The sequence below is a fragment of the Ostrinia furnacalis genome, unplaced genomic scaffold (assembly GCF_004193835.3).
Source record: "Ostrinia furnacalis isolate ACB-3 unplaced genomic scaffold, ASM419383v2 OfSCF7182, whole genome shotgun sequence".
Classification (NCBI taxonomy): Eukaryota; Metazoa; Arthropoda; class Insecta; order Lepidoptera; family Crambidae; genus Ostrinia; species Ostrinia furnacalis.
Genome location: NW_021137421.1, coordinates 267,081 through 281,827, shown reverse-complemented (window position 1 = coordinate 281,827; position 14,747 = coordinate 267,081). Strand labels below are relative to the sequence as shown.

The 14,747-nt window shown below is 36.2% G+C and overlaps 1 protein-coding gene across 1 annotated transcript in view; it reads right to left on the bottom strand.

Moving 5' to 3' along the window:
* The window catches only part of Sema1a (semaphorin 1a), a 172,610-nt gene that overhangs the window by 13,812 nt on the left and 144,051 nt on the right, over nt 1-14,747 (bottom strand). The window contains exons 5-7 of the mRNA XM_028319401.1: nt 4,667-4,771; nt 2,517-2,605; nt 463-604 (exon numbers count right to left, since the gene is read on the bottom strand). Coding sequence (XP_028175202.1) covers nt 463-604; nt 2,517-2,605; nt 4,667-4,771 — 336 coding nt within the window. The remainder of the gene's footprint in view (nt 1-462; nt 605-2,516; nt 2,606-4,666; nt 4,772-14,747) is intronic.

Here is a 14,747-nt window from a genome sequence, read left to right as displayed (position 1 = left end):
GGCTTTAGGCTGAATTCCGCAAACTATCTACTTAATAGTAACTACGAGTAAGTAAAGGTACATATTTAAAGATTACAATGATTGCGTAATCATTACAAAAACGACTGCAGAAAAAGGGAATTCATTATGAGTGAAAACTGAATTCAAAAAGACACTGAATCTTCTTACAAAAATCGCTGAAAGTTTTAATTGTACGAAATTGGTCTTCGAAACAAACAGAACAGTCGCTCTATCTAGAACGATTTTTACATGAATAGAATAAGGAAGAAAAGTTTCTATCCTTGTCAATGAAGGAAATCTTACTTTGAATAATAATACATAATGAAAAATCGGTTCGTTCCTGTGTTTGTTTCAGCCGAATGACGTCCACTGCTGGACAAAGGCCTCCCCCAAGGATTTCAACAGCGACCTGTCCTGCGCCGCTATCGCAATATAAAAAATCGATACTAAAAATAAACTTACGGATCTCATTGAAATAGAAGGGGAAGTCCCCAGCCACGGAGCAGTTGAGCCGGGACTTGAGGAAGGAGGTCCACCGCTGCTTGAAGCGGTGCGGGCCTCCTCTGTCGTCCCGGCACACCCTGGCCACGCGGGAGAACACCGCCTGAAAAACATAGTCGAATTAATCCAAGTTTTTTTCTTTTAAATGTGTTTCAGCATAATATGAATATTATTCTAGAANAGGGGTGGGGTTGCCCGCTCTTTTGTTTTTTACTACTACTACGCTGAATATTGTGTGCGGATTGGCTTGTCGTACAGGGGTACTACACGGTAAAATAAATCTCTTCGGCGAAAACAGGATAATTGAGATCGAACTTCACTTGGTAAGTTCGTTTGATCATATAATAATATGCAGATTAAGGCAGATATCAATATTGTATTGGTACCTTAATAGGATGCATGTATCGTGATTACGGTAACCAGATTCGTTATAACATTTTGTTAGGATTATGATGTGTAACATTTATTGTAATAATGTTTGCTGTTAATTTCCTTAGACCTATTTATAACTTACCTATTGTTATTCTCCTAATACCAATACAATCAGTCAATATTTGGACGTATGCCTAAGCAAATAAGGTTTTAATTTAGAAAGTTGAGTTACAAGCAACAACCCTTCACTGCAAGACTTAGTTTTACAGCTTTATCTATAACGCTTTGTTATGGTGATTTCGCACCGATGTGTCACGCAATGGGACAATGTTACGACCGCTTTCATTCAGTTCAAGCATGTGATAATGTCCAATGGCTCCATCTATATGCAAATAAACGTTGTGTTTGATTAATAACGGCCCTTTGTACATATATTATGTAGGACAAAGCCGCTTAGTGACCTGACGCGTCATAGAATTTGCAGTACTAGAAATGCTGATGATTGATTTTAATTTTTCCCTACAATAAATGCATATTAACAAGTGCTAATTACTTACTATTGTATCAATAAAGTACGTGCCAGAATTGTATTACTGTTGCGATCTTAGTGTTCACAACAAGAATAGAACTTAAGACTTACCATTTAGTGTCATGGAGTCGTATGGTTCTGTTTGTAACGGCTCTCTATAAATGATGGGTTCCATGCCACTGAAGTCTGCTACTGTGCCTGAGTACAGTTCTCCATCTGAAAGAAAAACAAAAATAATCTTTAATAACATACTGATAAGTCTAAGTAAGTCATCATGATAAACGTCAACTTTTGCATTGTGAGCAGTGAGGGGTTTAAATTCTTTTGGTGTAAACTTTTAGAAAAGCGTTTAGCCGAATTAACCAATAAGTGTTTGGTAGCAGGCATGAATGACTGTAGAAGACGGCAAGAGAGATAAAACACCACATCCTTACTGAAATTCAAGGAGAGCCCAAATTTTATCATTATTTGAACAAACTTTACACTTTGTCTAATTTTAACGAAGACAATAAGAAAATAATTCTTGTTTTCTAACACGAGTAAACTTCATTTGCAGNTTCTAGAAGGAGATGAAAGTTGTCTACTATGAGTTAGAAATAATATTCCATGCAAAGGAATTTGTTAGTGAATGCCATTGCCATGGCCACCAAAATTAAAAATAAAAAGTGCGATCCCGCGCAAAATGGCGCCGTCAGGTTTTTGAATGCCCGCCCCTATAGTTCCAAAATACTGGACTGTCCTGTCGATGACATTGACAGTGGGGCGCCACCGTCAATACCGGATCGCTGGTTCAGATTTTTGCCATGTTGGAAACCATATAGTTGAACGATGGTAGCGCCCCCCTGTCATTGAGTTTGGCGGGACAGTTCAGCGTGGGTCATCTATATTTTGTTGTTTGGTGTCTTGAATTGGATTACAATTTTTGTGAATGGGAATAAGCTTTAAAATAAAAACAATAAAGTTTAAATTAAATTAAATACTTCGGGCTAAATTTTAAATAGTGACTTTGAATGTAATGTAATTTTAATGAACCTTGACGGATGAGCACGTGATTATTACTGTTAATTAAATTAATACAATGGAAATGGAATCGAAAATTCCATTAAATATTTACCTTTCCACAGTTGATGTACTCGACGGCCGTTTCTCGAAAGAAGAAATAAACGAAGTTGCCGTGTACCAGGGAATTCACGAAATCAGGAGCTGGAAAATAAATATTTTCATTAATTATGTATTTTATGTTACAGGTTTTTTATAAAATTCCTGTTAATTGAACTGGCGATATTGACTTATGTATTAATAAATACAAGTGTGTTTTTCTTTTTCATGTTTAACAGCTTCAATACGCATTCACGCAATTTTTCATAAATTGAGTTTTTGTTTTGTGTAGTACTTTTTTAAGACATTAAGTTGCGTAGAAAAAGAAAATCTAATAAAAAAGTACCCGTACTTTTAATACAGAAATACACCATGTGCCTATAAAGTTCGTTAACCCCTAGAAGCCAATTACCTTCCCATTAGCAAAGCGTAACTCAATAAGCGTCAAGCTGATTACCGAATCACCGTAATCACGCAGTATATCGGTGTCGGGTCTGATAAGCAGGCTGTTTATTAATAGCACGAGCAAGTTTAGGGTTGACGTAGATGTAGTTAGTTTGATTTAGTTCTAGAAATATTTGCAATCGAAAATTGGAATGATTAGAAAATTGCGCGGCGATGGATGGGTTAATTTAGTCTTATTTTTTTTTGGAAATAAGGTGCAAGAAAAAATAGATTTATAGTGTTAAATCAAACTTAATACGAACATTGTGCTTATGTATGTTTTTAAATACAAACATTTTACAATGATTTATCAGTTTCCTGATTTTGAACGCAAATATGGAAATATTTTTCTGCAATGAATAACGATTAAGTACGAGTACAAATAAAACTTTTGCGTCTTCTTCTACCCTTCTAATCTCCTTAGCAATTTGCACAGACATACCGTAACCCTATCGCTGCCGATAGCTCTAATACGATCCTAATCCGATTCCCCAATTGTTGACGCGTCAGCCGTCACTCGTGACAGCGAGCTCCAAGCGCGTTCCAAATTCAATTAAATTGACGGATGTATGTTTGACAGCGCTCGGAACAATCGACAGTGACGGGTAAACAGCGATAGTAGTTAGGGTGGCCAGACGTTGACAGGTCCATTGTACCTGGCAAACGGAGCTAGAGACCAATTGATATCCCTATATCGGGTTCTCTTGGTGTTTGACAATTAGGTAGTGTCGGTTTCTGGTGATTAGTGTCAGTTACATGATTAGCTGCATTACGAAGTAGTTAGTAGTGGGCACGATTTAATTTCAATTGGAAATAATAGTAGTGAGTAATATATTTTGCAAGTAAAGTTTGCTTTTGTGGTATTATAGCTCCTAAATTGATGGAGAAGACTTGATGCACTGAACTTTGAGTATTTTTAAATCTTTTTAATGTAGGGTCCTAGTGACTAGATCTGTTAATATAGCTTATCAAAGTCATCTCTTAAAATAATTCAGGAATGGTCACTCTATCGGATGTGTAAATAAACATTACGTGATGTTACATTAAATGGTTTAATTATGTAGGTACATAATATGCAGATTAAGGCAGATATCAATATTGTATTGGTACCTTAATAGGATTCATGTATCGTGATTACGGTAACCAGATTCGTTATAAAATTTTGTTAGGATTATGATGTGTTACATTTATTGTTATAATGTTTGCTGTTAATTTACTTAGACCTATTTATAACTTATTGTTATTCTCCTAATACCAATACAATCAGTCAATATTTGAACGTATGCCTAAGCAAATACGGTTTTAATTTGGAAAGTTGAGTTACAAGTTTAACCCTTCAATTCAAGACTTAGTTTTACAGCTTTATCTATATCGCTTTGTTATGGTGATTTCGCACCGATGTGTCACGCTATGGGACAATGTTACGACCGCTTTCATTCAGTTCAAGCATGTGATAATGTCCAATGGCTCCATCTATATGCAAATAAACGTTGTGTTTGATTAATAACGGCCCTTTGTATATTATGTAGGACAAAGCCGCTTAGTGACCTGACACGTCATGGAATTTGCAGTATTAGAAACGATAACTGTACCTTTTTTTAATTTTCTCGTTCTATCTATACTGACATTTCCTACTACTGTACTAATCAAGTACACATCAGAATAAGTACGGTTATTACGATATTAAAAGTGACTGTGAGAAGATTAGAATATAAAACTTACCATTTAGTGTCATGGAGTCGTATGGTTCCGTTTGTAACGGCTCTCTATAAATGATGGGTTCCATGCCACTGAAGTCGGCTACTGTCCCTGAGTATAGTTCTCCATCTGAAAGAAAAACAAAAATAATCTTTAATAACATAAGATTGTCATATTTACTGAACGTCAAATTTTGCACTGTGAGCAGTGAGGGGTTAAAATTATTTTCATGTAAACTTTTTGAAAAGCGTTTCGCCGAATTAACCAATAAGTGTTCGGTAGCAGGCATGAATGAGCGTATAAGATGGCAAGAGAAGATAAAACACCACATCCTTACTGAAATTCAGGGAGAGCCCAATTTTTATCATTATTTGAACAAACTTTATACTTTGTCTAATTTTAACGAAGCCAATAAGAAAATAACTCTTGTTTTCTAACACGAGTAAACTTCATTTGCGGCAAATAAACCTTCTCTATTAGTTTGGAAGTTGATTCCAAAATTAACCATATTAAGTACTTCGCCCTTTGTAGTTCGGGTCGATAACTCAATGGGGCGATCACTAACACTGCGTAACATGCCATTGGTGTACGTGACCAGACTGCGTGCATTCGGTTGAATTAATTACCGAACTGGGCCTAATGATGGAACTGTTCAGTTCCCGGATTTAGGCTGCGCCGATGCCGCAGTGGTTAAATTTAAGGTCGTCAATTTGAGGGTGGAATACGCAACTATATGATAGAAATAGATAAAAGACAAGGCGCTTAGGTACCTACTGGCTAGGCAGGTACTCGACTCATTAGGAAAACCAGAAAAAAAAATGTTCTTGATAAGCTTACTTAAGTCTTGAGTATTGAAGAGACTCAATTTTCAATACATACTCAAATATTTTTGCTGAACATCTTACCTACACTACCTGAACATCTTATCAAGGTCGGCCACGCAATTTAGATCTGGTTAATGAACCATTCATCTACCTAGTTGTCTAACTAAATATTTTTTCATCAGTAGAAACTTCATTCTTCCTGATTGGTTGTATCTCTTTTCTCTTTTACAAAACGCGAGCAAAAGCTTGATAGGAATTTTGACGCTTTAATAACTAGGTATACTTTCTTTATAGACCTTAAAAAATTGCCACCAAGTTACATAGCTTTGTTCCGTCTAATTAACTTCACACGTGCAACGATAATTAACCAGGCTGCATTAGTGAACGGCCGGTGTATGAGCCACGGTCGGTCCCCAGGCGGCACTTAATTGGGCCAGATCAATAGGAGATAACTAACCGTAGCCGCCGCAGTAAGAGCTTGCACATAATATGGGTAAAATGGGTATACCTCAGATAACTGGGAAGTGGTTTACTTACACTACATTGCAAAGTCGGCAAGATATTAAACAAATGAAACGTTTCATGAAAGAGAAGGCGTTTCACGTAACCAGTGCCAGTTAATATGACAGTTTGGTAATTTGTGTGATACAAAATATTAAGAACTGGCTGAAGATCATTGATTAGACATGCTCTACCACGTCATAATAAAAGCTAGTTGGCACTCTAATTAACATGTTTTTTTTTTTCTATTTTCCGTTTTTTGACTGCAGCAGTGCCCACTTTTCAGGGCCTAGTCCCGTTAACCCCTCGTGGTAAGCTAAATATGCTTATGCCGCGTTTCTGGGCTAAATCTGACCCGACATCGACACTTGGGCTATTATAAGATTTTTAACTTTTGCGTTCCATTACAACTAAAATAGTAAGACACGGGTCTTAACGCGATGTTTATTAATGAGTTACATTATGTACTCACGGCTTGACGTTTCATCTGCGATGCTGCAGCCGTGGTCACAAGCAAACTTAAGGTCTGGTAAAGACCCGTGTCTTACTATTTTACATGGGCAATTGTCGCTTAATAGCATATAGTCACACATATGGTACATACTAATAATGGCAATATGAGTAGCAATTAAGCATATCACTATTTAGTGAATGGTCAGGTTAAGCTGCCGGCACTGCCGCGCCCCCAGGCGACACTTAATTGGGCCAGATCAATAGGAGATAACTAACCGTGTCCGCCCGCAGTACTCGCCACTATCCGGTAATGGATTTTGTTTGAGTTTAATGGTCAACGGTGATGTCATATTCTATATTTAAATTGATTAAGTTTTTATTTTAATTATTTTTTCTTTCCTGCCAGGAAATTGTAAAGAAATCGCTTGTAAGTGTGAGTTACTAAAATTGACTATTGTTAGCTAGATTGACATCTTTCTGTATCTGGTTCTTTTGTAAAATAATTATGCGGGGAGTGGGCCCGGACCTGAAGGCCTGAAATACAGGGTGGCCCTAGTTTAGACTCCAGTTCACGCACTCATTACTTTGATGTACCAGAATGAGTGTCTGATAAAATAAACAATTATTTATTTATTATTATTTATTTATGTTGGTCTCGGTACCTATTCATTTTCCTATTTAAAGGCAGCTGTTAGTTTCCTTATGATTATAAAGTACCTATCATCCCACCAAAAACATTTTCATGTAAGATTTTGCCAAGATCAAGCTCGTACTGTCATTGTCAAAAAGATATTGAACTCATGGAGAGCCAAGCTTCTAATTCTACAAAGCCTACTAATTCTAAACCTCGAAATATGTGTCTGTTTCTAAAATACATTGAAACCAATAATCTACTTTGGTAAAACTTAACATAGTGTTAATATTTCATTAGCACCACGTTTTATCTTATGTGAAAAGCATTAAAGACTTCCCTTCGGAGATCCATAGTGAATCCTCTACGCACGTGATAAATGAAGGGAACGCAAGGGCCGATGCGTTAATGCAAAGAAAATTGCACAAAGGGCTCGGTGACGGTAATTGATGCACTGGACCAGTGGTGGGGTGTAGTCGATAGTTTGCGTACCGAATTATCGATATTTTTAATAGTTGTAGAGTAAAAAAATTTAAAAAATATGTTACGAGTAGTTCTTATGTCTGAACCTTACCTAATAGGAATGGAACATTTCGTATTTGACAAAATATTTATTTACTACTTCCAGGACGTACGAACATGATCAAATCAAATCAAATCAAATAAGTTTATTTGCAGAACAAAATGTCATGATAATACAGGTATACAGTATCTAAGTCAGTTCCAATTATGTTCTACCGGGATTGTACCGGTGTGCAAATGTAATACAATAATAATTGACTGATTAAATTAATTAAGAATATAAAAATTACTACAATTATGATCACAATGTCAAATTTTAATATCTACTCAAATAATAAATGTCAAATAATGGCTAATTATCATTAAAATACTCGTCAACACTGTAATAATATTTGTCAAGAAGCCATTTATTTATGTTATTTTTGAAAACCCTAAGAGGCAAATCTTTAAAATTATTAGGCAGTTTATTGAATATTTTGATCGCCATTAAAGGAGCGTTGCTTGCATAAAAATGTGAGTTGCATTTCGGGTAAAATAATCTATTTTTATGCCTTGTGTGCCTCTCTAGAGATTCAGCATGAGTATTAAAATAGCTGGGATATCGTTTTACAAAAGTACAAATTTCTCGGACATACATACACGGTAAAGGTAATACACGTATTCTTTGAAACAAGGGCTTACAACTCTCCAGGATGAGTAGGTAAACATCACATCAGAAAAGTACCTAATGCATTGCTTGCTGTAATCTTGGGTTATACATTTTACTAAACATTTTTATTTAAAATAAATGTAAATGTATCATATTATAGTAAATGTGTTTTGTTATATTCTGAAACCCAGCTAGATTTTTAAGCCTTCTAGATTTTATGTTATCGTCATTATCGATATTAAAGTTACAACACTAACTGACACTGTATTTGGGGACGCTCTCGAGGCTTGAAGATAGAGGTTTTTCGTAATATGGATCCATTAGGTGGATGCAATTTACTTAATGATACTCAAATATTTAACGGCGTTCGAATGAGCTGTGCTTAGCCCTGCTTTGTTTAGACAATTTGTTTCTGAAACGTTTTTTTTGCACAAATGTTACGGGTGCAGTAGGAAAATGTTGTATCAACTATATCTTTATACATTTTGTTGTAACATTCTGTTCCTGGCAAGGAAATGTTAGATATTGCGACGTGTCTTTCTTCGTGATTTAAAATGACTAAAATATTTTTTTTCCTAGTTAAAATTAGTTTTGTTCTATCATTTCAGTCACAAGATTTCCACTGCTGAATCTCCCCTAATGAAGTTCAAGATATTTTTTTTTTAGAATTCAAAAATACCAGCCAGTGATTTTCATTTGTAACCCTGCAATATGCAATTGTTTAGATTTTTTTTTATAGATACAGTAATTTAATCTGAGCAGCGTAGACACTGGTTAAACTAAGTTCAATTTTCAGCCAGCAATTTGCTAGTGCATCGCTCGACGAAATCGTTAGGGCACCACCAAATTAGCTCTCAATGCCGCGTGCGTTGACAGAAGACGCCAATTATAGTCGCAGTTACCCTAACAGGCTGCGTAGAGTCGATTTAAGGGTTCATTTTTAATTAAAACTAGAATTTATTTATTAGAACTTTGGGTCTGGATTTAAATTTAAAGTTATATATGTATATACTCGTAATATTTATTGAATTCGAACGTCAAATGCTTATTATACTCGTAAAGTACGATATTTTACTCGAAAAAACTCAGAAAAGTAGAGCGCGAAGCCGAAAAGTTTTAGATTAGAAGAAGCGTTTGAAAAACAAATATTTTTTTTTACATGTAAGAACATGATTATGCCCTATTTGGTATAACTTTAGCATTAAAAGTATTTGTTTTCTTATTAGTGCATATTCTCCACACATGTTAAAAGGTTGAAAGACAATTTTTCTCTTTTCCCTTTGCTTTGATGGAAACGCACCCTTAAACGTCAAATTAACCCCTCACGGTTGCACCGAGCTTGACAAAAGGTGCCAATTATTGGCGCAGCCATCCCAGCTGGGCCCGCATCTAATCCTGATATGGAATTTTGGTTCTAATTTTAGGGACGTTACTATAGTGTCATGCCAGGTACCATTTTGGATACAGGTCTAATGGAAATTGCGTTTTCCATGTTAAGCTCAAAGACCGAAAACGCTCAGTGAGTGAAAAAACAGTTCACATCACACGTGTTTTAGTCTACATCCATCGCAAAATACGCATTATGGCTCTTTTAAAATACTCACGAGGGACGGCGGCGTGAAGTGGCAATGAAGAAAAGCCATAACGCGTTCTAAGCACTGGAAGACTACTATAAATACCTACGTCAAATATAATTTTTCTTTTTCTGTAAATGTCAGCTGAAGCAATTTGAGGTCACATTTTATGGATTTGTGACCCACAACCCTGTCAGGCTTTGACTCTAAACTAAACACGAATCAGTTCCATAAACTCGTTTAAATTAACACTTCCATCACTGAACATAGTACTGTCTGGGGACCGGTTTAAAAACGCCTTATCCGGGCCCTTGCAACGAGCAGGCGACAAAAGGTGCCAATTATAGGTGCAGCTACCCCACCTGGGTCGTGCCCCGATAATAGTGTTTCCTTGAATCGATTCGAAGACCCGACGGCGACTATAGGTTAAGTAGTTGCTCTTGGGTCCATGAAATTGGAGATTTCGATATTTGTGACATGTGATTTGTACGAGATTTGTGGACTGCAAATGCAAGGGGAGGTAATATCAATGCAAAGGGTTTCAAAATCTTTTGCATATATCATAGAGAACATTAATATTTTAGAGGAGTTAACAAGAGTCTGTATAGATAATGATAATAATTGTCTTGATTCGAAAAAGAAGGAGCTTAAATCTCTGTTTCATTATCTCTACAATAACGAAGAGATTACGAAATTAAATCTTTCTTAAATATCACTGTCTAGCCAAGTCGGCTTACAAAATATTTTCGCCATCGTTTCTAAGACGCCATGTCGATAGACAGTCTCCATTCTAAAGTTCGTTTGTTTCCACGCAAAAAGTTCAAACAACCCTGGACGTCCACGCAACGGTGAGCTCACTCCTTACTTTCATATTCCAGAGAAAAAATTAAATGCTTCCTTTTATCCCGGTTCTAAAAAAGGGAATTACGTCTGTTGGTTCGGGATAATCCGCGTACTTCGGGACTTGTTTACAGGAAGGTAATGCAGCTACCGCTGACCTGGAAAGCTAATTCGATGTTTTGGGTTCGGAGAATCGTAGAGGAGGAATTATTTTGAATTGGATAGATATTAATTAATCTGTTCTACAAAGAAAAGCATTTTAGTACAAACAAGCCCATATGTGCCCGTTTTTATTACGTAAGTTTTTTGTTAGGTAAGCAAACTGAATTTTTGAAGCTTTCAGTGCCTATTGGACTGTTTCTGAGAAAGCTTGGTGTTATATGGAAAATCAAAATGTGCACTGAAGCACTTTGCTGTATATCTTGTTTTCGGAAAAGAGCCCTTGAGGCTTAAAGTTCAAACCTTTTGGGACTTCAAATCAGGTTCACAGATATTAATAGTGTCTGATGACAGAGCTAACATTATTTCTACTTTTGACCACCATGAGCGCTGCGATAGATTATGTCCCCCCCACCTAGTACTTCGCACCCAGCGAATAGTAGACACAATTTGGCATTTATCTAACTAGATCAGTCTATCAGATTCCAAAAAATGTTGGCATTATAGTAAATAAGTTTCAAATCAACAATCAACAAACTATCGCGTCACAAAAAAACCCGTTCCATTTTCAGCACCGTAAAAGTTGCACGGGCATTGTGAAACGTACCTACATTTACATTCATACGTATTATAATGTGCGTGTATACATAATGGCTGTATAAAACGACGCTCAGTCGCTCTTTTGCAGGCTACAATGACTCTCATTGTGTGCNACATATTTTTGTGATAAAACTTACCATTTGGCTGAAAATCTCGAAAACCCGTATTTTTTAACTTTGACATAGAATTTTTTTTTTAGCACATGTCGGATCGATGGGGACTTTTCACAGTTAATTCATAATGGTGCTCCGAATATTCGTACCAATTTTCAGCTGTATGCGAATTATTGCAGGGTTCATGTCTAATTTGACTGGACTATATAGTAGGTAGTTTGGCTTTTATTTAACTAACTAGATCCCTCTATCAGATTGCAAAAATGTTGGCATGATAGTAAATAAGTTACAAATCAACAATCAACAAACTATAGCGTCACAAAAAAACCCGCTCCATTTTCAGCACCGTAAAAGTTGCACGGGCATTGTGAAACGTACATTTACATTCATACGTATTATAATGTGCGTGTATACATAATGGCTGTATAAAACGACGCTCAGCCGCTCTTTTGCAGGCTACAATGACTCTCATTGTGTGCCACTAGACTGTGAAAGTGGGTTCAATCGATATCAAAAAGATTTTCCTTTCCCTAATTTCCCAACAAAAGGGCGAGCAATAGAGTGCCGACGCATATGTGTCCCGAAAAAGGTTTTTGAACAAGTTTTCTATATCTGGCATATAATCCGATTGTGATAAGTTCTATGATAAGTGTTCGTTAATAAGTCATTGTGTAAAAAATATCAGGTATTATATTTTCATTTTCCCCCGCTGAATACAAAAATATCCATATCACAAAGACATGCTGGCTTATACGACCATTAGAGGTTTATATTTTATTCATAATGACTCTTGTCGGCCGTCTCTGACACCAGCCCGGTCGGTCGTCCTCCAGACGTTCTAATAACGTACGAGTATAATTATTTTCTGATAAAATTTTCATTTTACATGTTATTTACGAGAACTCTAGTTGTTTAGAATACGAAATGATTGTTATAACAGCTTATTCAATAAATAAATGATTCTAGCTATAGTTTATTGGGAATATTAACCAAGTCCGAGAATAAACATGTTCCTGGAATTATTAAATACAGAGCTCTTGTATTTAATGATTCCAGGAACAATGTTAGAATATCCACATTTTGCGCAACCTCTGTTCTCTGTATTGCGAACTGTAGTTATTATTACTTATAAGTACTTAGCGTTTAAATATCCATGGTTTTAATTATTGACTAGCTAGCTAGCACTGACTGCGACTTTTTAGCTCTTTCTAATGTTATTTTCGAAATGATGCCCTTTAAATGTTCTATGTTTAAAAATGTTCAGTGTGACCATGGTATCAAATTGCCTATTTTAGGGATGTAATGCCCGTTTTCACCATCAATCCCTAATTTTTAAGTGACCCCTATTTAAACAAAATTCTTGTTATTTGTTACCATAGGAGTCACTCAAAAATTAGGAATTGATGGTGAAAACGGGCATTAGACTAGCATTTATTTAGCTTACAAAGGTATTAACGGGAACAGTGCATGGTACTCTTATGAAAAATAGATAAAGCTTTTTAATTACTTATATATTTTGTGTACGAATAAAGGACGTTCTGCCAAGCCAAGTAGCAAGTAGTGACCCAAAGAGGTATGCTCTCAAAGTGAGATTGATATACCTACCTACTTATTGTTATTTTATAAAAATACAAAAATTTGCCAAGTGCGTGTCGTTCCAAGCGCAGTGTAGGGTTCCGTAGTTGTCAGTCGTTACCATAATATATTTCATAAGCAAGCAATTACTTCATCTAAAGTCACTTTTAATATTTTCTTCTAAGGATATTTTATTAAGTATGAAATTTTACACGAGTTAAACAACTATTACTCTTGAACTAACTGATCTATCTTAACCGTCATAGTTTTCCTTAAAAGTTCATGAAAAGCACTATTATTATGAATTTTTCCAGATTTTTCAAACCAACACTTTAATTTTTAGAGGGGGGGACGCCATTTTCGAAAAAAAAATTATCATTTTAACCTTTAATATTTTGCAAACGGATCACTAAATCAAAAAATAGTCTTAGAAACCCCTAAGTCATTTTAAATGACCTATCCAACGATACCACACACGATGGGGTATCGATGATAACAATGAAACTTTTTAATAATTTTTTTTTTAAATTTCTATATTTAAGTGAAAAAATGATTTATTATCATTAATAATAAAAGAAATCAGTCAAAAATGGTTTATTTTAATTTAATTTTGTACTTATAACTAATTTCAAGCAAAAAATATTTTTGGCCGCCTAAATCATTAATATCTACCTATGTGCGTCGCACAGTTCCACCCGGAAAGGGATCGTAACTGTCGTAACCTTATCAACTCGAGGCGGCCAGTATTCTTTGTATGAAAGGCGATGATAGCTCGCAAAAGGCTATACGGTGTTGATCTCTTTCCGAGTTGATGAGTCTTCACTTTGGGGAGTGTCAGCAAAATCTGTCCTCCTGCAATGGACTACCTAATGCTGCTGATGATGATGAGAAGTAAACTTACCAGCATATACAGCCGTGGAGTTGTGCTCAGGGTCATACGGGCAGACGGCCTGGCCAGACTTCTCCCGCTCCATGTGGTACGAGTCTCGCTGCACGCTGTACTCCCTGCAGAACGGCTTGAAGCTGTTTGTCCCGCAGACCAGCAGCCGTCCCGTTCCGAGGGACACCATCACGCGGATGTAGTTCTGGCAGCTTTCCTAGAAGGAGACAGTGGATTTAGAAATGAGACAAAACACTCTCGATGTACACAGTATTCACAATCAATCATTACTATGAAGTCTCACAGTGCGCGTGGACGCACAGGGTGACACAGGATGAGCCAATCACAGAGCTCTATTCAACGGTGTGCGTTCGATTTGTTGCTTCAATTAAGCAAGCATCGTTTGTGAATACGGGTGTTAGTGAGTGAAGCGATGGTATTCATATTTTCTGTTGAATAGGTTAGCTACGTAGTGCGTTGTACTGAAAGGTGCAGCCATTAGATATCGTAAATGCAGCCTTTAGCTTTATAATGCTGTAAGTTCATGTTTGTATTTTAAATTGACCTTTAGTAGACTGCAGTCAATTAATGAATTGTTGATTATATTCTAAAATAACTGAATAAACAATTTTTCTTTCTTTCTTTCTTTCTAAAATAAATTTTGTTAATGATTTGTTAGTCAATTCTATTCCAATTCTGGTTCTGACAATGGCCGTTATCGAAATTAATCCACAAAGCGGGTGGAATAAGTCAGTTAGCCTTTAACCGCTGGACCATTCGTTTT